This window comes from Crinia signifera, chromosome 19, assembly GCF_055691185.1.
Source record: "Crinia signifera chromosome 19, ASM5569118v1, whole genome shotgun sequence".
Classification (NCBI taxonomy): Eukaryota; Metazoa; Chordata; class Amphibia; order Anura; family Myobatrachidae; genus Crinia; species Crinia signifera.
Genome location: NC_139226.1, coordinates 109,383,686 through 109,408,246, shown reverse-complemented (window position 1 = coordinate 109,408,246; position 24,561 = coordinate 109,383,686). Strand labels below are relative to the sequence as shown.

The following is a 24,561-nucleotide window of genomic DNA, read 5'->3' as shown; positions in this document are numbered from 1 at the left end:
GGCACATCCAGTGTCTGTGAACACTCCTCTTCCACAAATAGAGAAGGCTATATAGCATTATGTAACAACCAAGTTAGTGATTTGTTTTTTCAAAACTTTTTTACTTCTATATTTCAGTTCCCTACGACTACTGAGGAGTGGCAAGCTATTGGCCAAGATTTCAAGGATCTTTGGAATTTCGCCAATTGTGGTGGTGCCATCGACAGAAAACATATCCGCATCATGCCTTCTGCTAATAGTGGTTCTTTTTTTATAACTATAAGGGCTTCTTTAGCATTGTTTTAATGGATATTGCCAATGCCAAATACGAGTTCATCTTTGTGTGCAAAATTGATCTGAGAAGAATGCTTGCAGTACTTTAATGGTGTAGGCGCAGTGGATTGGCAGGATGACATGATCTGCTAAATTGCTATGACATGCTACCTTTGTACTGTACGTTATTTGTACTTTTTATCTTCATTTTCAATAAATATTTCACATGTGTGTAATCTGTGTACTTACTGTGCCAGTGAGGGTATCCTCAGCAACTCAGGGCCGTCTTAACCATCTAGTGGGCCCCTGGGCAAAATATTTTTTAGGGCCCCCTCTCCTCCTCACAACACCTCTCCACCCACCTATGTGCAGCAGCATCAGGGGGCACTGGGGGCTTGAAGTAGCTACCTGGGTAGCATGTGGCGGGTATCCAGGCACAACTGTCAGCGGACGTCCAGGCAGAGGCAGTGGTGACCCAGCAGTGATCCAGGCAGTGAGAGAGCTGGGAGCTTGATTTAGCTATCCAAGCGGCATGTGGTGGGGATCCAGGCAGCCACTGTCAGCGGACATCCAGGCAGCTCGCTCAGACCTTGATGTACAGTAGCGCTATTTGCCACCGGGCGGGAAGCGCTGAAAAGACTGCCTGGACACTAATTGGCTGAGCATCCGGCCAATCAGCGTCCAGACAGACTTTTCAAAATTAACAGCGCTTCCCACTCAGCAAATAGCGCTACATCAAGGTCTGAGTAGCCGCTGCCTGGACAGCCACTGACAGCTGCTGCCTAGATCCCAGACACACGCTGCCCTTATTGCTACGTAAAGCCCATGCTGCCTGGATCACCGCTGAGTCGCCGCTGACAGCTGCTGCCTAAATCCCCGACATAAGCCACCCGGATTGCTACATCAAGCCCCCCACTGCCTGGATCACTGCTGAGTCGCCGCTGACAGCTGCTGCCCAGATCCCCGACACAACCCACCCAGATTGCTACATCAAGCCCCCCGCTGCCTGGATCACCGCCGCTGTTGCGTCACCTCTGACAGTCGCTGCCTGGTTTCACATCACCCGCCGCCATTCCCAAGGACAGTGCTGTCTTCCCCATTGGGGTGGGCCCCTACAACCCTTGGGCTCCTGGGCAACTGCCCATTAAGCCCAATGGGAAAGACGGCCCTGCAGCAACTTCAGGGGTGTGAGATGTGGAGCATGGGGCAGCCTGGGCTTCAGGCAGATTGCTGATGGACTCCCTTGGCAGCTGTTGGTCCACTGTGAATGCCAGCAGATCATAGTACCAGAGCCTGGGCACATATACTTGGTCTGTTCCGGCCCCTGATTTCTTTGATGCTTCAATCTTGTTCAGCTCTTTTTTTAACACTGTCCTCATGTTGGCAATCCTTCCCTGCACCAATTCAATGTTTGCCGTGGGGTAGTAAGGTAGGCTATCCTTAACCAGCTCCTCCAGCACGACAGTTCTCTTCTGCCTATTTGAATAATCTCTGGATTTACTATTCCAGAGACAATCCTGGTCTCTGTAGGCCTCAATGAACTCCTTCATAAATTCAACATTCTTCTCAGCCATTTTTAGAAATGTCTGTTTAAAAATAAAACATAATGGACATTACTTTCATGATACACACAACAAATACATCAATAAGGCCTTTTTCATAACAACAATATCCCGTGGTTGAGTACTCACCAAGGGAAAGCATGTGTATTGTGCTGTTTACATTCACGTATTTCTGCCGAATGAAGACTCTTTTGTGAAAATGTGTTGCACGCGTGCAGAGAAAACTGTGTGATTGGTTTATAGCGCTTGAATCTCCGGCCCATGCGCGTGTTCAGTTGCACAAACAACGTGACTACAAGGAGCCATGTACTGCTTTCAGATCGCAAAACTGGCTTTTGACCCTTTATTTGAAAACGCTTATAGCAATCCACTATAAAGACAGGGTACACATCTAAATTAGTAAGCCGGCAGGGTGACTAGGGACAGACATATGGCAAAATGCTATAAATACGGGGTGCACGTCTAAATTAGTCAGCCGGCAGGGGAACTAAACTTCTATATAGACAGGGTACACGTCTAAATAAGTCAGCCGGCAGGGTGACTAGGGACAGACATATGGCAAACTGCTATAAAGACGGGGTGGGCGTCTAAATTAGTCAGCCGGCAGGGTGACTAAATTTCTATATAGACGGGGTACGCATCTAAATTAGTCAGCCGGCAAGGTGACTAAACTGCTATATAGACGGGGTACGCGTCTAAATTAGTCAGCCGAAAGGGTGACTAGGGACAGACATATGGTAAACTGCTATAAAGACGGGGTGCGCGTCTAAATTAGTCAGCCGGCAGGGTGACTAAATTTCTATATAGACGGGATACGCGTCTAAATTAGTCAGCCGGCAAGGTGACTAAACTGCTATATAGACGGGGTACGCGTCTAAATAGTCAGTCAGCAGGGTGACTAGGGACAGACGTACGGCTAGAGACAGGGTACCCCAAGAAGGGTTTGTCAAAATGATAAAAATAGATCATAGCAGATATACATATATATATATATATATATATATTTAATATATACTCCCTATTAAAATGCTATAAAGAATAATGGGAATGAAGTCATACATATTTCAACGATTATTTCTTTAAATATACATGGGGAGAGGTGAACGCTTCTTGTGCTGTAGGAGAGATCATGCAGCTATGGAACGCCCACATGGGCATTCCAATTTTGCCAGTATAATCGCAAGAATGGCCAGCATATCGATCAAACATGCATGCACACTGCACTTTTGTTGGATATGGGCCCATCCGGTCGGATGAATATTAAACAGTTAAAGTTTATCGATCGTAGAGAAGGAATCGGGACAGAGTACACACCTATACAATCGAACGCCCGTTCAACCCAGAACGGAAGAACGGCCCGACGATTGTATATATGTGTACCCAGCTTTACAGGTGAATGTGTCATGACAGGTCATATTTGGGCTTATCATAACAGACTCAATATGTATACTTCAGGCCAAATCACCATGAATAAAATGCAAATTTCAAAGAGAGGCTGCTTTTATTCATTGACAGTCAGTGCGCAAGTCGGTATTCGCTGGCAGCCATTGTGGAATTCTAATCTGTACTGCTACACCCCAGCGCAGGTGAGAGGTGCTGGTGCTGGGGGAGTGAGAGGCATGGGAGGAGTGAAAGACAAGAGGGTGGGATTTCCATACCATAACTTATAAATTTGCACTTTGTGCACTGCCATAAATAGCTCAATTGAAATATGCCTATTTTGAAAAATTGCACCCCTTTACTGCAAATAAATGCTACCGGAATTCATATGGATTGCTGGCGTTGGGATGCCAGGGATGAGAAGTTTGACAGTGGCATCCCGATGTTTAGAATCATGACAAGTCCTAAATAAGTATACCCTACCCCGCTACCCTAACCCTTCCTCCCTTCCGGCAACCCAAACCTAACCCCCCTCCCCAAGGACGAACCCTGACCCTTCTTGTTAATTTCTGACACTAACCCTCCATGCAGCCTATGCCCAAGCCTCCCACTTTAGTGCCTAACCTTAATCCCCCCATTTTAGTACCTTACCTCCCCATGCAGCATAAACCTAAATCCCACTAGTACCTAAAACTAACCCCCAACCTGCAGTTTAATGCTGAGTCCCCAGCACACTTACAATCGTGATGCCAGCTGTCAGGATTCTGGGCATTGGAAAAGCAACATCCTCCCTGGCTTGGAGTCATTAGGTACCATTGGGTACCATTGAGGGTCTACGGAGGCTATTGCTATGATGACCTGGAACCTCATTGTCATGGTAGTTTCCCCCAATCCTCCAGCCACTGACTCCGCTACTGTGGTCTGTCTCGTCTGCCTCCCATTGAAAATGTGTCTCCCAAAATGGCATCCGTTGCCTGACAGCGAGCAAGTACCATGGCGGTGGAGGGGGTGCTTGCATCTTATTCCAGCAGGGTGTGCATTAGTTCTGGTTTCTGTCAAAAGCAGACGGATCCACGACTATTCACGTGGTTTCTGACAGCACGGAACTGCCCATATTGAATAGGTCAGAACCGCTTCAATCCTAAATCATTCAGAAACTGCAGTCTTTCCGACAAGACGGCAGTTTCGACTCTAATTGAATATATACCTATATATATTTATTACTGATTAATGTCACATTAACAGGGTGGCAAGGAATGGTTAGGGACCCCCATACTGGTAATGTACAAATGTATGGGGGTCCCTACACATTGAGTCCTTGCCTGTATACCCTGATCCTATCCAGCCCTGTGTTCACCTACCTGGATCCTGTTTCCCACAGTTTGCTTAATCCTGTGTTTGGTCCTGTTTTTTCCAGCTGTTACTTGCTCCAGAGGAGCTTCTGTTTGTATCCTGGGATTATTCCTGTGTCCTGTTTGAAACTAGTGCTGCCCCACAGTCTGGTATGTCCATCTGTGTCACTATAAGTGTCTATTCTGCTTTTGCGGGTTCTGTAACCAGTCTGTTTGTCTGCCAGTGTGTTGTCCCTTACTACTACACTTAGATGCTATTATTGACCAGCCATTGTGGTTTACTACTTTGTACTTACGTAAAAATCTACAGTACAGTGTCACTAGTGTGTAACATCCGCAATAGTGGTCCGGTGCCATTGTAGCATATATTTATTCACTGTTGTCTGGTGTGTCTGGTCCTTCCTTTTGGGTCCCAGTCTGACTCAAGTCCTGTATTTGCCTTGCCTTGTCCCTCTGTAAGACCTGGCGGCATAGAAGTGGGGGCGGACCTAATTCACCCTAACAAACGTGGCTGTTATAGGTGAAGCCTTAGCCTGTTGAAGGCTTTAAGGACTGCTGGGCAAGTGCAACAGCGCCACCTATACCATCTTGGTGGCATCCCTAACAGTATTTCCATTTAAAATAACATAGTATTACTTTTTATAATATGTCAGCAGTGGTTAAAGTGGGCCAGAACGGGGCAGAACTGTATTCTGTCAATTCTATTTGGAGGCGGAATGGTTCCACCTCCGCCAGCCCACCTTCCCCCCCAGTTGAGCACCAGAGAAATTAGGGCGCCACTTAGCCGGTGGGCAGTCATGTGGACAACACGAGCAGCATTTGAAATGTGGCATAGCTTTGGCCACTAGCCAATTGGAACTTGCAGACAGGCAGTCAATCAGGAGCAGCAGCTGCTCCTGATTGGCTGCCAGGCCAATAGCGTAAGCGCTACATTTGAAATGCTGTCAGCGCTGAGACACACTTACAGGCAGGTACACACGCTGGTGGAGAGTAAAGGAGCACAGCCAGCCTAGGGACAGCTCAGGGGTGGATTGGACCACCAAGAAAGCTTGCACTTTGCCACTTCAGATTATCCCCTTTCAACTTTCCCTCCCAGGTCTCGGGGGTGCCCAGACCCGTGGTCGCCAATATTATTTCCCGGGGCAAGTCTGCTGTGATCACTGCACACAAGATAGTGCAAGCTCTAGGGACAAAGGTGATTTGTGTGTTCCAGAGCCTCCATCCATCCACCACTCTCAACAACTGCCTCCAGCCACGTAATACTGAATAGATGACAGATGCCTGCAGAATGGATGACAGATGCCTTCCTGGCTACTTTTTCATCTCCCTGCATCAACTGAAGGAACCTTCTACCCTGGAATAACACCCAACTACTGCCAAGCAGTAAGAAATGTAAAATAGTGGGGCAGAATAAAATCTAAAATAGGGGGGAAGGGGGTAGGGGGTATAGTAGAAATCAAATAAGGGGTGGGGGTTATGTATTTGAATGGTGGAGTGTGATGGGCAGAAGATATAAGCAGCAATGCAAATACTGTATGGGCATTTTGTGTAATAAGCGGTACTGCAAATGTGGGCATTGCGTGTATAAGTGGCTCTGCAAATGTGTGTAAGCAGCACACCTCACCAGGACCACTTTAAGCACTGATTGTCAGTATATCATATTGGCAGTATTATTGATAACGGCCACCACAAGCCTTAGGGCTCCCATACATTTGCCCGACTTGTCAGTACTGATTTCACCGGCAGCTCCCCGGGTGGGGTCACACATGATTAGGCTCTTGATGTGCCAAAGTTTTGCATATGATAAATCGCCATGTGATTTATCATATGCAACTCCCGGGGAGCTGCAGTGGGAGATGCGGGCAGGGGGAGAGCCAGGCAGAATCAGCGGGCGAGGGACACTGGGGAGCTGGGCATGGTAAGCTGTGAAATAGGCAGTGGATGGGGGGCGCTGGAGAGCCGGGCAGGGGACACAGAGGCAGCACGCGGGTGGACGCCGGTAAACCAACGAGGGAGCTGGGCAGGAGGATCGGTGACTCACTCTGCAGTCTGCAAGGAAAAAAGAACCAATACAAATGAATGGGCAGCCAGTGATTGGCTGAGAGCTCCCTCAGCCAATTGCTGATTGGCTGAGAGATCTCTGCCAATCACTGGCTGCCCATTCATTTTAAATGTTTTTTTTATCCCTTGCAAATGCAGAGTGTGTCCCCGATCCTCCTGCCCAGCAGCCCCAGCTCACTCGTCGGTTCACCGGCGCCCCCCCCGCGCGCTTCCCCCGTCCACTGCCTATTTCACAGCTTACCATGCCCGATTTAGGAAATCTTATGTGCAGCCGGACCGACTGCCCGACTCCGATCCGATGCGCGGTCATGCGATTTTGGCCGATTTCATGGGCCGATTCATCAAAATCGGGTGAAATTGTGCCCAAATCGGATAGTGTATGGGGGCCTTTAGTATAGCCCTAGTACTGATGTATTCCCTGAAATGATTAGTATGTTGACACTGTGTGTGTACAGTAATTGTAGCACTGGAGAACTCTGTAAATGGATAGTGTTTGTTATCTAAGCAGCGGTGGCCAAACCGGTCCTCAAGAGCTCAACGAATAGTTCATATTTTCCAGGTCACTTGTGGATCTATATAATGTGACAGATAGTAATAACTACAACAACTGTGCAGTAGCAAGGTGATTTCGAAAATTTGATCTCTTAGGTGTCATCATGCATACCTCAGAATTTTAGAAGATCTGGAGGAGGGACACTCCACGCGCCAGAGGCGCATGCCCGAAATTTTGGGGGCATGGCCCAGGGGAATAATTGTGACCATTCTGTGAGGCCATACCCCCATTTTCGCTGCTGTGAACTGCTGACCATGCCTCCAGCCCCTCAGGCTGCAGCAATAGATGCGAGTGACAGGGGGGACTCCCAACTGCCCTCCCACACTGCCGGCCTCGGGCGGAAGAGGGAACGTCCCAGAAAACCGGATGGTCCCGCGAAAAGTGTAACAGTTGGGATGTAGGTATCATGGACTGTGTTGTTCACCCCTTATCTAGACCACTGTTTCTCAACCTGTGGAATATATACCTTAGGTCAGGCATGTCCAAAGTCCGGCCCGGGGGCCATCATTTCAAGTGACCCGCAGCCTCCAGCCAGAAGTGGGCGGAGCATCAGATGCAGGATGCACAGCACAGGATACTAAAGGTGGGGTCCTGGCGAGCGTGCCTTTACCTTGCTGTCTGCAGCAGTGAGATGTGTTTGCTGGCTTTCGGGTGAGTGTGCGTCCAACCCCTGGACATTCAAAGAAGGGGGGGCAAGCTACGGGACAGAGTGAATGGGTGCAAAGTGGGGAACATACAGTGAATGGGGACATACAGTGAAGGAGGGGCAGGCTGGGGGACATATAGAGAAGGATGGTCAGGCAGGGGAATATAATGTGACGGGGCAGAGTGGAGGATATACAGCGAATGGGGGCACGCAGGGGAATATACAGCGAATGGACAGGCTGAGGGACATACAGTGAATGGGGGACATAAAGTGAATGGGGCAGAGTGGGGGACCATTCTCATGTGATTAATGATTCAAAGAATGTCAGGTTGAATGGTCGGCCCCCACACATTTTCACCTCACCAAATCTGGCCCTGGTCGCAAAAAGTTTGGACACCCCTGCCTTAGGTAGTGTAGTTCATTATCAGAACATTTTTAATTATCTGCAATCAGGACACACTGTGCATTACTGAGTTGTATTTTATTTTATTTTATTAACAGAATTCAAAAAGTGCACACACAGCTTTTACACTTCCACAGCTGCAGATAGGAACAGACACCATTCAAGTATTGCCCCAATACTGTACAGTACTTGGCTCTATCAGGGTTTAATAACAAGAAGACACCCTGTATACAATATCATTAAAAGATAATTGTCAGATAATAGTCCAATAAACCTCTGAAGAAATATCGGTAGTGTTAGCAGATTTTATATCACCCTGGAGACAAAGCTTATTATAAATATCTGAGGCGACTCTAACCTGCCCATTCTTGGACTGACTGAAAAGAGGCAATCAAGTCACAACAACATTTGCACTTTTCTTATGCAATACCAAGCATCCTTTATATATATTATAAGTTACATCAGGTGACTTGTGCAGCAGTCATAGGTCAATGGGAAGAAGACTCAGTTATCAGTGGAAATTCCCCTATCGATGAAATCTTGGATCTTGTCTCGGACATCTTGTTCCAGAACATCCATCTGATCCTGCATGCTGACAGTATACTGGCTCAGTTCCTTCTTCATGTCCTCCACTTTCTGCACAAGTTCCTTGTTCAGGCCATCTGTGTAGGGGACGATTGTGTCTTTAAACTCTGCAATCTTCTGCTCCATCTGCTGGTTCATCGTGGCCAGGTAGGGATCCAGTGTCTGTCTTACACCAGTCATATCCCCATTGAGCTTGTCTCTGAGTTGGTCAGCATAGGGGTACAGTTGTCCTTTCAGTTGTACTGTGAATTCCAAAAGTTGGCTTTCCATCTGGTCTACCTTCTTCCTCATCTGGACCTCCATGTTCCTCATCTGTTTGCGCAGCGCATCCTGCATTTCCTCAGCATAGGGGGTCAGGCTTTTTGAGAGCTCCTGTAACTGTTGATCTATGTTATCTTTTACTTTATCAGTGATGGGTTTCAGCTGCTTCCTCAGCTGCTCCACATTGTTGTCTATTGTGACTTCTAGTTCTTCATAAAATGGGGCCAGTGACACCTGTATCTGGTCTGCATTCTGTCGGATGTTGGCTTCCAGGTTCTTAGTTGCAGACTTCAGCTGCTGGCTGACCGCCTGAATGTTTTTGTCCAGTTGGGTGCGAAGTTCTTCTGCATATGGAGCCACTTTAATCTGAAGCTCCTCTACGTTCCGGCTCAGTTGTTTGTGCACTTCATCTGAGTATGGGGACAGCTTGACCCTCAGCTGCTCTAGCTCCTGCCTGATCTGCTCTCTCAGCTTGTCCGAGTCTTGTGTCAGTTGCTGTTGAATCTGCTGAGCAAAGGGAACCAACTGTTGCTGCAGGTCTCCTGCATAGAGGTTCACACTCTTCAGGTTCTCCTCAATGAGAGAACTGTGGAGGAAGAGTGAGAATGGGTTACTACATGTAACAGGATCAGTGTTCATTTAATGTTTATCTTGGCACAATTAGGAAAACTGGTGAGATGGTAGAAGTGTGTATCCTTCCTAAAAATAACATATTATTTATTGTATTCATACCGATGGCGTCCCCATCTGGATTCACTCTTGGCTGAAAACGTATGTGTTGGGGGTTTTGCGCACCGTTTTCCTTTAGTAAAACCTGCCCTATAGCGTGTGCCAGATTTCTCGCTAGGCCCAAGCCTTCTCCATACTGAAGGTGGATCAACAGAATGTCCACCTCCCATCTTAGCTGCTAATCCTTGTTTCATGTAGTGCCTTTGAGGCGGGGATTTGTGGGTGTAGTTGTGTGTGCAGGAGAGGTTGGGGTGACTTGCCTACTTGGCGAGTGCTGGGAAGCTGTAGCAATGGGACCAAGAGACCAGAATCTGAACCAAGAGTAGCACTACAGTGATGCACTGGCGCCGATTCCGTGGGTGCTCAAGGGCTTGAGCACCCACGGAAATTCTTGGGCATCCACTGGCAGCCGGCCGTGGTCGCCAACCCGTCGCTGCCCGGCAGCGAATCGGGTGGCTGACCCGCCTGCCCGCCCCTCTCTTCCTCTGGCCTGCCCCTCTCTTCCTACTGCCCGCCCCTCTCTTCCTCCTGCCCGCTTGCCTGCCAGTGCCTGCCTCTACTTTCCGGGAAGGGGAGGAGAGCGCATTGCTTGACTCTCCTAGCCCTCGATGTCAATACTTGTGATTTGGCTGCCCGTCCACCAATCAGAGCTCGCGGGCCGGCAGCCAATCAGGAGCCGGCCCGCAAGCTTTGATTGGCGGACGGCCCAGTCACAAGAAAGTGAAGGGAGGGAGAGACGCGCTTTGTGCTGTGCTCTCCTACCCTGAGAAGGTGGTGGAGAGTGACACTGCAGGAGGACACCGGAAATGGTGAGTGAGCATACTGTACTGCTTGCTGGCACTGTGGGGCATATTTTACTACTTGGTGGCACTGTGGGGGCATACTACTTGTTGGCACTGTGGGGGCATACTACTTGGTGGCACTGTGGGGGCATTCTACTTGGTGGAACTGTGGGGGCATACTACTTGGTGGCACTGGGGGCATACTACTTGCTGGCAATGTGGGGACATACTGTACTACTTGGTGGCACTGTGAGGGCATTCTACTTGGTGGCACTGTGGGGAATACTACTTGGTGGCACTGGGGGCATACTACTTGGCACTGTGGGGGCATACTGTACTACTTGGTGGCACTGTGGGGGCATACTACTTGGCACTGTGGGGGCATACTGTACTACTTGTTGGCACTGTGGGGGCATACTGCTTGGCACTGTGGAGGTATACTGTACTACTAGTTGGCACAGTGGGGGCATACTGTACTACTTGTTGGCACTGTGGGGGCATACTGTACTACTTATTGACACTGTGGGGGCATACTGTACTACTTTCTGGCACTGTGGGGGCATATCCGGCACCATGGGGGCACAGATGTCACCATGGGGGTATTCCTGTTTCTGGCACCGTGGAAGCATATGTGTATCTGGCACTATTTGGGCATATGTGTATCTGGCACTATTTGGGCATATGTGTATCTGGCACTGCCCTATTGGGGGCATATGTGTATCACAACCCCATTTTCATTGGATGCACCTCATGTGGCTACACCCAATTTTTGGCGTGCGCCTACGGCGCACGCACACAGTTATGAATGTGGCATGGTGTGTCAGGGCATTATTTAGTTATTAGGCAGATTTTTTAATTTTTTTAAGTTTAGTAGCTCTTCGGGTGATTGATTTTGCTGCGAGTAGCTCACACCCCAAAAAAGGTTGGAGACCACTGGCTGCTAATATATAAACACATGTAAGTATTTAAAAAAAATAAAAAATAAATAAAGAAGATGGGTCAAGGGGCGGGTCAAGGGGCGGGTCAATGGGCGGGAATCTCGAGCACCCACCAGCAAAAAGAAAAATCGGCACCTATGCAGTGATGCTTATCTGCCATCACAACAGAGGCTGAGGGCAGTTAGGCGGTGAAGGGTAGGGGGATCAGTCATGATGTGCCTAGAGGTGATCTTATTCCTAAATGTACCTACAGTATGACAACAGACGTACAATTTTATTGGTGGGGCTAGCCCTGTTCCTTGATGCCCTCCCACCTTGCTGACTTACTTTAGCTGCTTACTGATGTCGGACTGCTGAATCTGCTCCACAGTGCCCTTAGTGCCGCTGGTCAGCTGGCTGAAGTAAGTCCAGAAGGCATCAACCACCTGATCAGTGCTGACTTCAGCCTGAGATCCTAAAACAATAAGGAAAGAACTTAATGCATATATATATATATATATATATATATATATACTGAATGTTATTTCTTTACAGTGCTGAGTAAAAGTAAAAACTAATTAACACAATGTGATTTAGTTGGCATTCCGTCTAGGACAGTTGAGATACTGGTGCTGGAAAGAAGACCGGCACTGGAATCCCAAGACCTCTCACAAAGCCGATGGCAGAATCACAGCTGTCAGCATCCCAAACATGCAGTTGGTTAGTATTAGACTGCAGGGGGTGGGGTGGGGGGGTTAGGCATTAGGAAGGGAGGGTTTGACAGTAAAGCATGGTGGTTAGGCTTAGGCACTAAGGGGGTACAGTTAGGGTTAGGTTTTGGGGAATGTGGTGGTTAGGGATGTTGGGGGAGAGTATTAGCATACTTATCTACTGGTGCACTAAGAAGGCTCTTGGGTGTTGGTTAGGGTTAGGCACTACGAAGGGAGAGTTAGTATAGGCATTAAGGAGGTATAGTTAGGGTTAGGCTCTAAGAAGGGAGAGTTAGTATAGGCACTAAGGGGTTATAATTAGGGTTAGGATCTAACAATGGAAAGTTAGTGTAGACACTAAGGGGGTATAGTTAGGGTTAGGCACTAATAAAGAATAGTTGGTATAGGCACTAAGAGGGTATGGTTAGGCACTAAAAAGAGAGAGTTAGTATAGGCACTAAGGTGTATGGTTAGGGTTAGGCATTAAAAAAAGGAGAGTTAGTATAGGCACAATGTGGTTAGGGTTAGGTCGGAGGGTTAAGGTTAGGCATTAAAAAAGTATGATTAGGGTTAGGCTGTGGGGGAGGGGCGCTTAAATTTAGGCTGCAGGTAGGGAGGCTTAGGGAAGTTGGAGGATTTGTTAGCATACTCAACTACCGGGTGTTGGGATCCTGACTATTGGCATGCCAGTGTCAGCCCACTGTCCCGTACCCAACCTACACAATCACTGGCGCTTTTTGTTACACATGTGGTCTCTACAAAATACAATTACAAGTAATTGTATGTTACATACTGATTACGATTATATGCCGATATTCTAGATGCACCGTTATTACTGTATTGCCCTATGGATGGCTGTACCTCTGTGGGTTTCACTTTTCTAATACTTGTTTCTACCCCATTTCTCATTTACTCACAGACACTTATCTAGCCATGTATGTACTAACCTGTGATTGCGCACAGAACAAGTGCCAGCGCTGCCACTTTCACCAACATGTTCTCAGTGGAAGGATCAAGACAATAATGAAGTACGGCAAATCTGCATAAAGGAATAGGTACAATGAGAAGAATTATTGTCGAGAGTCTATATCTATAGTAAGACTTAGGGCCCGATATATCAGTTATCAGGCTCTTATTATAGTATCATTCCTTATTAAGGCAGATTGTCGCAATAAAAAAAATGCTGATAAATAAGGGTCCGTTTCAGAACAGTTCGCATGGGTCCGAATCCAGCCCCTTTTTTGATGGTTCAGTGAGCTGAACAAAGCAGGTCCCGGAATGCAGGCTTATTCAACCCGGGAAACTGGCGGCCAATCAAAATGCTGCACCGGCTTTTGACCCAATCAGAGCTCACGTACCAGCAGCCAATCAGAGCGGCTGCCAGCACACAAGCTCTGATTGGCTCACCAGCCGGTGCTGCATTTTACTTGGCCGTCGGCATCCTGAGTTGAAAAAGCCTGCGCTCCGGGACCTCTGGACTGCAGATCAGGGGAAGAGGAGATGGGGGAGCAGGAGTCGGGTTACATTAAGTTAAGTGAGGAGGGGGGGAGGCCCGGTGCCCAGACTGGAAATTAGTCCCGGGCCCCAAAATTCCTGATAGCAGCCCTGAGTATATACGCATGTGAAGACCCCCTATGTGAATGCCTCCACCGAGTATCACACTCGCTTAGGTGATCGCATGGACAGGCAAGGAAGGGGGGTGACCAGGGGTTGGCATCCGGGAATTCCCAGCATTTTATCGGCATCCCCATTAAAATACTGGGCGTTTCCTGGGGAATGCAGGCTTGCTCGGGGCGGGTGGTTGACATCACATGACATCAGCGCCGCCCCATATTTGGCGATCAGCGGCGGAAATAAAAGTCAGTTTAGACTGACTTTTATTTGCAAGGGGAGAAAAATCTTTTGATGGTCGATGACTATTGGATGATTCTATTCCCTTCGGCTGCATACGAGGGGATGTGGTTGGTGCGGGAGGGGGGGGGGGAGCGAACATCTGAATCAGACCCTAAGTCCCTCCATAACAGAAATACTTAAAACTCCAAACATTACACATTAAGGATACAATGTATTATTTATTTTTGACTTCATATAATTTATTATAAGATTACTTGATAAATACTCAATATATCTAAATTTGTTCTACTATAAAGTCTTTGTCAAATTTGGTTAAACAAATTGTCTGCGGTATTATTAATTGTACTTTTACTCAAGCGGGAATATCCTTAAAACCTGCACTGTAATGGCAGAGTTTGGGAACCACTGCTTTAGCCTATAGACTACAGTGGCTCTTGTCATCTGAAGAAGCTGCCAGCCAATAGTGACCGAGCTTTTGGACAGATAATCTTTTCGGAACTTTCGTAAAATAGGCCAGGTGGAAGTGGTCATTTATATTAATTGGTGCCGCCATTGATATTTACAGTAGTTGGCCTAATGCAGGAGATACCGATGATACAGTATCGCCCCGGGTTCTTTAATCATCTCTAATTTAAATCATATGAAAACACAAGAACACAAATACTGTAGGTAGCTTAGATTGTTCTTAAGGAAATATTGTCCATACAGTGCCTTATAAAATCCTAACAAAATGAAGAAGACATTCTGTTTTTATAATTAAATAAATATTGTTTTATATTGTAAGTGTCTACTTCTGTAGGAATGAGATCTCTCCCTACCTGGATCGCCGGTGTCTGGAGGTGAGGTTGATGTGGATGCCTTAGGCTGCCTTTATATTACAACCATCTATGTTCCCTGACTGTGATCCAAGGCTGCTTATTGGACTTTAGATTTGTTTTACAACGTGGAATTCCTGACGTGTCCCGGCTTTCATGGTGATGCTGGAAGTGTGATCAGACCTGGTCACTGAGTCATAATCCAGAACTGCTGGGTATTCTGTTATTCAAAAACTAGAGCTGATAGTGCAACACAAGTCAATACCTCATTAACGCATGTGGTCACTGAGTTACAGGTGAATGCGTCATGACAGGTCTTATTTGGGCTTAACATAACAGACTCAAAAGGTACACTTCAGGCCAAATCACCATGAATAAACTGCAAATCCCTTTTATTTGTACTTCATTAGATTTTCATTATAAGAAAATACTGGAAATTAAGGCAAACTTACACAACATATTTGGGGTGGGATGCACCAATCTCCAACTTGCCTCTGGGCAACTCAGATTAATTTACGCCTCTGCTTTCATCCTTACTTCAAGAGCCCAATCTCTAGAACAAGATCCTTGTAATTTCTAGATTAGTAGTTCTGATGATGTTGGTATGATTAAATCTATTCTTTAAATGTATATCTATTCTTTTTATTCCACTATGGACCTTATTCTGGTTGATTCGCAAAGCTGCGAAATGCTTCACAGGGCATTTACATGGGAATGCCCATGAAACACTGGGCGTTTCCATGGACGTAACCCGCCGCCCCACACCTCCCGCCTGCACCGCTGGGTGCGAATGGGATGACAAACAAGCAGTGCTCTCACCGAATGGCTGCACATGGGCATAAAGGTTTATGCCCATGCGCAGTCCCCAAACGTCGCCCACCGTTGTGAGTTCGCAAACCATTAAAATATCCTCCTATGACAGAGAGGCAAGGATCCCCAAAACTCCACAGTAATTGACAAACTTCTTCTAAAAGTATTGCTCGCCATACTGCTCTGCCCATCTGCGCTGCACCTCCACTCGTACCGCTCCTCAACCTGCCCGAAGGTACAGCTCCTCCTCCTGCACGCCCATACAGCCCTTTCCCGGTGCCAGCCTGCCCGTACCCCCTGCCAGCCTGCCGGTACCCCCTGCCAGCCTGTGCAGCTCAGAGGAGGAAGACGGTAGAGGGCATTTTGACCTCTACCATCTGATGGTGCACAGGATTACCCGGAAGTGCCAGGAGCGATTAGTGCTGTTAGTGACACCACAAGAAGATGCAGCTTACTCTGGTAATGAGCAGGTAATTAAAAAGTAATCAGAAGCTTTTCTGTGGGATTAGAAACCTTACTGTGGGGCATAATATTTTGGGGGCATTGTGGTGTGTGTTATATTGTGTCAGGGGTATTGCAGTGTGTGGCATATTGTGTTGGTGGTATTGCGGTGTGTGTCATATTTTGTCAGGGGCATTGCAGTGTGTGGCATATTTTGTTGGTGGCATTGTGGTGTGTGGCATATTGTGTCTGGGGAATTGCAGTGTGTGACATATTGTGTCGGGGCATTGCGGTGTGGGGCATATTGTGTCGGGGGCATTGTGGTGGGGGGCTTATTGTGTCGGGGGTATTACGGTGTGCAGCATATTGTGTCAGGAGGAATTAAGGTATTGTGTAAGGGGCATTGCAGTGTGGTATAATGTGTAATAAGTATTACGGTGTGTGGCATATGTATAAGGGGCATTTTTCGGTGATTGGCTAATTTTTTTTAGTAGCTCTTCAGGGTTAAATCTGTCTCAGGTAGCTCACGCCCAATTAAGGTTGAAGACCACTGGCTTAGAAAACAGTCAAAAAAGTGCCCCATGTGTATGCCTCCTAAGTCTAAACTTCCTCAACAAACTAGTATTTGTAAACAATGAACTACCTCATTTTGGTAAAATTATAGTATCTCACTAACTATATACATACCCGGACTTCCGGTTCCGGCAGCGGCATGTGAAGCAGCCTGAAAGAGAGCTCCGCTGCCAGACCAGCTCACAAACATACCTCACGGCTACCAAAGCCTCCAGAAACCACAGCCACCGATCCCCCAGCACCCGGCAACACCCAGGCTCGCATGGATAGACCCGCAGCAGAGATGCCCGGCACAAGAAACCGTGCAACGAAAACGAAACCGGCAGCGCCTGCCACATCCAAGATGGCGGCGACCGCAGACCTCACGCGAGCATCGAGCGCGAAGCTATCCCCAGCACAGTAGCACTCCAAATCTGCCGCCTCTCCAGCACCAGACACCGGGACAGAAGACCCTTTACCTGCCCCCCCAACCCCAGAAAGCAAGGTACCATTACGCGCAGAAGACCCAGTCACATATGGCGACATGGTCAGCGCCATCAGGGCAGCAATAGCCCCCTTACTCCAGGAGCAGACTAATAACATCAATAAGCAGCTAGCTCAGCTGCAACAGCGGGTGGGGGAGACAGAGTTTAGAGTGGGGGAATGTTTCCAAGACGTGGCAGAACTGAAACCCACGGTCAAGCAGCATTCCAGGGACTTACTATACTTGTATAACAAAGTCCAAGACTTGGAAAATAGATCCAGGAGACTGAACCTGAAAATAGTGGGGCTTCCAGAATCACTGAAAGGGAATGATCTTTTTCAATTTATTAAAAACAAGTTCCCCGAATTACTCAATATCCAGGACAGGTGTTCTGACATGGTAATTGAGCGCGCCCACAGATTGGGACCGATGCGTCCACAAGAGGGCGCAAGGCCCAGAACGGTCATATTTAAAACACTTAATTTCCTACATAAGGAATTAATCTGGACAATGTCCCGCAGGCACAGAGACCTCACTTGGGAGGGTCACCGCATACTCATTTTTCAGGACTACACTGCGGAACTCACTAGACAAAGAAAAGAATTTTCGCCAGTGTGCTCTCATCTAATTAAATTGGAGCGCAAGTTTGCATTAATGTATCCTGCAAAACTCAGGATCTACGATGGAGCCAACTATAAAGACTTCATGTCAGCTAAGGACGCGGAAAGATTCCTGATGGAAGAACACTCCTCAGATCAACACAGCACTCACATGTCAGATTGTGAATGATGCACTGACGAAACTTCACGAGTGGACACTACCTGAATGGGATTACCTGAAACAAGGACAATCCATCCTGAACTTGGAATACAGCCTCTCCTAAGACACCATCATAAGACCAGAGGACCCCCTGAAGAGACACTTATTTCAAATCGATCCCTTCATGAGGTGTGGACTTTTGGCGAGATAAGGTTGTATAAGTATTTCATTCTAAGAGACATATTCTCAGCTAACTCTATTAAGTGAGCTGGTAGGCGAAGGAGCCTACAAGAAATTGTTGCGAGGTGAGATGGGCCCATCTCACCCTTTCTTCCACGGAAGCACGCCAATATGGCTAGTTATAGATTTAATTTTGTTTTTCTCCCCATACCCATTTCTCCCCACCCCTCCCATCCCATTTCACCCTCCCCTCAGCAGAGAGTGTGACCACCTAATGATAGATTTACTGCCGTTTATTTTTATTCAAATTGCTTTACTCATTGATAAAAATGTAAAATATATGTTATGGCACTTAATATAGCGAGCTGGAATGTGGGAGGGATCAACTCCCCAATTAAAAGAAAAAGAATGCTCGTCCATTTAAATAAACTGCATATTGATCTGGTGTGTATTCAAGAAACACATCTACTGTCTAAGGAAGTACTGAAACTTAATATGTTAAAGTGGAAGCTGCTTGCATCTTCCTCGTATACCTCGAAGGCGAGAGGAGTGGTAATACTGGTTAAAAGCAATATTGATATAGAAGTAACTAAAGTCATATCTGACCCCCAGGGTAGATTTGTGTTGTGCATTATGAAGTATGAGCAGCAGGAATTTGTATGCATGAATGTTTATGCCCCCAACCAATATTCTAACCCTTTCCTCAGGCAGTTGATAAAGATACTGACCCCTCACCTACATGTCCCACTCATTATCTGTGGAGACATGAACCTCGTTTCCTCAAATATATTAGATAAACAGGCCCACTCCACTAATGTAAGAAAACTTCCGAAATTTGGCATACCTAAATTTTGTGAACAACTGCAATTGTTGGATGCATGGAGGGTGCTCCATCCCACTGATCAAAACTTTACATGCCTATCTGCATCCACAGGCAGAATGTCGCGAATAGACTACATACTCCACTCACACTGCCTGCTGCCCAAAATAGAATACACAGAAATCTCCCCCATAGTAATCTCAGACCATGCAGTAGTACACATGAAAATTCACTTTAATAAGACAAACTACACAACCAAAACATGGAGATGCCCACACACACTGGCCTCCTCTGTCCATTTGAGAAATGCAGTCAAATCAGCTTGGGAAAACTACTCTACAAATAATGCAGAGACGGAGAGGGTTGACCCCCTGCTGTTCTGGCAGGCCTCAAAAGCCACGATCAGAGGAGAAATAATCTCTCAGATGGCACATCTAAAGAGAACAGTGAAAAGGGAATTTTTACAAGCCCAAATGAGATTGGGAGATGCCTTCAGGGACTTCAGGGCGACCCCCTCTCCAGCCTCTAGGGCCACTTATTTGAAAGAGAAGGGAACTTATGAAAGTCTGATAGAGAAATCTGAGTCAATTTACACACACACTAAGCGAGCTAGATTTCATAGGTTTGGGAATAAATCTAGCAAACTTCTCTCCTCCCTCCTCCAGGGACAAAGGGCCCCGGCAACAATAAGACCCCTGTGCCAAGCAGACAACACTCTGTCGACATCCACCTCCCAAACAGCTAAAGTGCTCTGTGACTACTACACGGAATTGTACTCCAAACCCAAATCCAACCAAGAAAATTCAGCTAAATTCTGGGACGGTCTTAACACACCCAAACTTTCTGAAATAGACTCACAACACCTCACCCAGCCCATCACACAACAAGAAGTAGCTTGGGCCCTCTCTACTCTTAAACTAGGAAAAGCACCTGGCCCAGATGGCCTAACTCCAGAGTACTATAAATTACTGTCGGCAAAACTAATTCCAATACTCACCAAAATATTCAATTCCATTCTTTCCTCTAATACTATACCCAGTCATTTCAACGCGGCCACTCTCAGAGTGCTCCCAAAATCAGGCAGAGACCTGTCCCTCCCAAGCTCATATAGGCCAATCTCACTAACATAGATTACAAATTACTAATGAAAATAATGGCCGAAAGACTCAAAATAATCCTCCCCAAACTGATTCATATAGATCAAACGGGCTTTGTCATGGGCCGAAATTCAGTGGTTAACATCAGACGTGTGCTGGCAGCAGTTCAGGCGTCCCAGTGTGCCATGTCGCAGGGCCCGAAGGCAATCCTATCCCTGGATGCAGAGAAGGCCTTCGACATGGTACACTGGGACCATCTGCAACATACATTGAGATGCTTTGCATTCCCAGAAGCCTTCATAGCCTTAATCTCAACGATGTATGAGGGTGCATCTTCCAGGATCATATGCAATGGCGAGCTGTCGGAACCATTCCCCATCCTGAGGGGGACAAGACAAGGATGCCCCCTCTCCCCATTGCTATTTGCAATAGCCCTTGAACCACTTGCTATATCTCTGAGAGAATCCCCTGAATTCCAAGGAATTAAAATCCGCCAGGTAGATCTCCGTGTATCATTATTCGCGGATGACATGCTTTTATTCTTGTCGCATCCACAGCACGCCATTCCATTGATATTCAAGATGCTTCAGAATTTTGGCAGCTTTTCGGGGTATAAGGTCAATATAGAAAAATCCGAATTACTACCCCTGACAGGCCCACCCCCCTCCTTTGCACCCACAGACTCCTTACACTCAATCAAGATTCAAAAATCCCACATAAAATACCTCGGCATTCAAATCCCTAGCAAAATGAATGACCTGTACAAAAAAAAATTTCCCCCCAACTATAGAAAAAATTATGAAAACTCTTCAGGACTGGACCTCCCTACCACTCTCCCTCCTGGGTAGAATAGAAGTGGTAAAATCAGTTATTTTTCCCAGATTGATGTACCCCATGCAGATGCTTCCAACTAAAATCCTACCAATAGACATTAAAAAGTTGACACAGGCCTGTTCCAAATTTATATGGAATGGAAAAAAACCGAGGATTTCAGCAGAAAAGCTGAAATTATCTAAATCCAATGGAGGCCTAGGCCTCCCGGATATACTAAACTACTCCTGTTCACTCCTAGCCCGCTTTGCAGTGGGGTGGCTACAGGAAGCAGACCAATTTTCCTTGTATGAATTAGACAAAGCCATTCTATACCCATACTCACCCAAAGCCCTACTCCATCTAACAGAAAAGCAAATCCCAACCCAAATCTATAAGAACCCATTGTTCCAAGATATCCACAAAGCCTGGCACACTGTTTGCTCCAAAACCGACCTAGACCCAAAAGCGACAGAGTGGATCCCCATATGTGGCAACCCATTATTCCAACCAGGGGTAAATAGCCCTACCTTTAACAGAATAGAAAATAAAGGCCTGAAGCTGATATCCCAAGTTTTTGACCCAGGGGGCAAAATCCTCCCATTCTCCCATCTTCAGGAGAAATATGGCCTGCCCAGCAATGCCCTATTCCCGATCATCCAACTACAACACTTTGCCTCGTCACTCCCCATTCAAAATATAATAGCTTCTTCCCACTCTTTACTTCACTCATGGATATCGAGACTTCAGAAAGACTCCTTTAAAACAAAACTCATATACTCAGAATTACAGAAAAAAGCTTTATTAGAACTCCAGGAAAAAACAATAACCTCATGGAGATATGACATCCCACAAGTACAAATAGATGACATATACAAATATTACGAAATATCGATGAAAACTCTTCAGTCGGCAACTATGCAGGAAACACATTACAAATTCATACATAGAGCATTCTTATCACAGAAACAACGCAGCTACTTCGATCCCGCGGAGACAGGAAGATGCTTGAAATGTGGGTACCACTCGGCATCCTTTATCCACAATTTCTGGACCTGCGGGAACATAAAAAAGTTCTGGTTCAAAATCCTATATTATCTAGATAACACCTTATCTCTGAAACTTAGCCTTCTCCAAGTACCGATACTATTCCTTAATTTCGATGCATGGCATCTAGAGGCAGACAAAAGCCACCTCATACCTTTTCTGACGATCTTGTTCACAGTGGCGAAAAAGGTGATCCTAAAGTCCTGGATCAACAATCACAAACCCAACATCTCAGAAGTGGAGGAAATGTTGAATGGTTACATGTCATTCGATAGATACAATTCCATTCACTCCTCACACTCCATCTCATCATCCTTTCTGAGAAAGTGGGAACCATATATCCGGTCTAAACCTTTGGCCACTCGGAACAAAATCCTAGAAACACTAGACTTACACATGGCTCTAGCCTAACTAGACAATGAACCCCCCACCACCATTCTGGCTAATCAAACATAGAAACTGCAGAGGAATACGTAGCTCCGCTCATCAAGACGCTTGAGCAATAACAAGAGACACCCTAACATGCCAAAGCAAAGCAGATAATACAACCCTGGGCAACGCACTCTCTACACTAGCTTCCCCCCCCCCCTTCCCCCCTCCCCCCCCCCCCTCCCCCCTGTTGATAATTTTATTACAGTTAAAGTTTGGAAAGTATTATTGTACCATATGGTTACACAAGAGTATATGCATGTACCCAAGGGAGAAGAACCGCTTACATATCGGACGAAGAGAACTGTAACTTTATCAGAGGTCAGCCGGCTGACCAATGGCACCTGATACTTCACTAATCACAGCGGAGACGGAACTAACCAAACACTCACTGTTTTCCCGACGGGGCATGTGAATAGAAATGTATGTTAACTCCTATCTGTAAACCAAGTGGTATGTTTTCTTACTACATGTAAATGTGATGTTATCTTTGTCTGTTATTTATTTTTGAAAATTGAATAAAAATACTTCTCAAAAAAAAAAAAACTATATACATACCCTCCAACTGTACCGAATTTGCCGGTACAGTACCATTTTTTAACAGTTTGTACCGAATGTACCGCTTTTTCTGTCACTACAGTGGGTGCGCTGCAAAATCATTCCTCCGAGTCCTCCTGGAGCTCCCAGGCAACGCTCCGGCGTGTGTTGCCTGGTCTGCCGGTGTGCATGCGCAGACTGAAAAACCAGTGAGGTCGCCAATCTCTGTGGGGGAGAGGGGTGTGGTGGGCAGCTGGGCCGCGGTGCACGTGAGGTTGGGATCCATCCCACAGATCCGACTCAGCATGTGCCACACATCACAGATGATCCACTACAGCGCAGAGCAAGTAGGTGGCTCTGCTCAGCAGGCTGCACTTTGAAAATCACTCCAGTCGTCTTGTCTATCCAGCATGTGACGCACCTGTTTGCCAGGCCTGCAGCTCATGTCACAAAGTGGCTTGGTGGGCTGCTGGCATATTAATTAAGTATACTTATTTATTAACTAATTATATTAAATAATACATGACATGAGCTGCATCAGGTGCTGGGCCGAGGGGCAGGGTGATTGGGGACATGACTACGCCCACTTTACCCAAAGACACACCCACTTTACCAATGACCACGCCCCTTCCTAATAGTGTACCGATTTCTGCCCTTCAAATGTTGGAGGGTATGTGTATATAGTAACCATTTATAACAGTGGTTCTTAATCTTATCCCTCACGTTTCCCCACTTTTCAGATAAGATACGCAGCCATTGCTCCGCTGAAACTGTCGTTAGTATATTTTTATGCACTTGAGTTTACGTGGGAAATCATAGCCATATATGAACTGCAGGCCCCTGTGAATCAGGCCCAATCTTTACTTCACAGAACACTCTCCTACTCCTGACAGCTCCCTTCACTCAGAAGCTCTGCTCCTGAACTTCCACAGTCAGAATTCTCTGCCTTTTTATATCACAAGATGCTCGCACCCTTCATTTTCCAAATTCAAGTATTGGTGGTGGACACCCCATATAGAGTCCACAGATGCAGATGTCCCATTTCATATCCTCTACTTGACTGTCGTCAATGCTATGGTCAGTACTATCCTCTTCTTTTCATTCATATTAACAGTTATTATCTGGACGGCACTTGTGTATTTTCATGGCGCCACTCCCGAGGTTCTCATCGTATAGAGTCCCTCGAGGGGATGCCGTACGCGTCCTCCCGAACTGTTCATACCCCCACTATCCACGTCAGTGTGGAGATGATTTTATAAAGTGTGTCGAGCGCAGCGAGCCACTGAGCCGGAAGCGTGGCGAGCACAGCGAGCCTCCTCAAGGGGACGCGTAAATTGAGCCCGAAGCGTGGCGAGCACACGCAAATTACTTGACTTGTATTCCGCATCCCAACACGGGCAATGCTGCGCTCCCCGCTCGTTTTCCACGGCCCCGCAACTCATGTTTGTGTCTCTCCAGAATAGGATACCGACCACCACATCATAAGTGTCAATGACTCCCACAGCCGTCATTGTCTGTACTCTGACTGCCCCACTGGCTGCTGTCCCCCTTCCCTATGTCACAGTCACTCTTACTGCCACAGGTTTTAATTCCCGCACCTATCCGGCGCATCTGCCGCTGCTACCTGCTAGTATGATAGCGGAGCACAGCCGCAGCACCATAGGCTTCCTTCAGGCTTCATCCCTCCAGCAGCTCCCGAGTCCCGGCCATTTTAAACATGATGCTCTGACTCT

General features: G+C 46.8%; 1 protein-coding gene across 1 annotated transcript; it reads right to left on the bottom strand.

Annotated features, from left to right (window-relative positions):
• Positions 1 to 8,280: 8,280 nt before the first annotated feature.
• Positions 8,281 to 14,993, bottom strand: LOC146042891 (uncharacterized). Its single transcript, XM_083163171.1, has 4 exons — positions 14,866 to 14,993; positions 13,141 to 13,232; positions 11,832 to 11,958; positions 8,281 to 9,641 (listed from the first exon to the last, which is right to left on the bottom strand). Exons 2-4 carry the CDS (start codon positions 13,187 to 13,189, stop codon positions 8,714 to 8,716), a joined length of 1,104 nt encoding a protein of 367 aa, XP_083019297.1. The 5' UTR covers positions 13,190 to 13,232; positions 14,866 to 14,993; the 3' UTR covers positions 8,281 to 8,713.
• Positions 14,994 to 24,561: the final 9,568 nt, after the last annotated feature.

Excerpts from the sequence above, each read along its gene's own strand:
- LOC146042891 (XM_083163171.1), bottom strand. The coding sequence starts at position 13,189 with ATGTTGGTGAAAGTGGCAGCGCTGGCACTTGTTCTGTGCGCAATCACA. Across the intron at positions 11,959-13,140 it reads TGTTCTGTGCGCAATCACAG|GATCTCAGGCTGAAGTCAGC; the intron begins GTTAGTACATAC and ends TTATTGTTTTAG. Across the intron at positions 9,642-11,831 it reads GACATCAGTAAGCAGCTAAA|TTCTCTCATTGAGGAGAACC; the intron begins GTAAGTCAGCAA and ends CTTCCTCCACAG.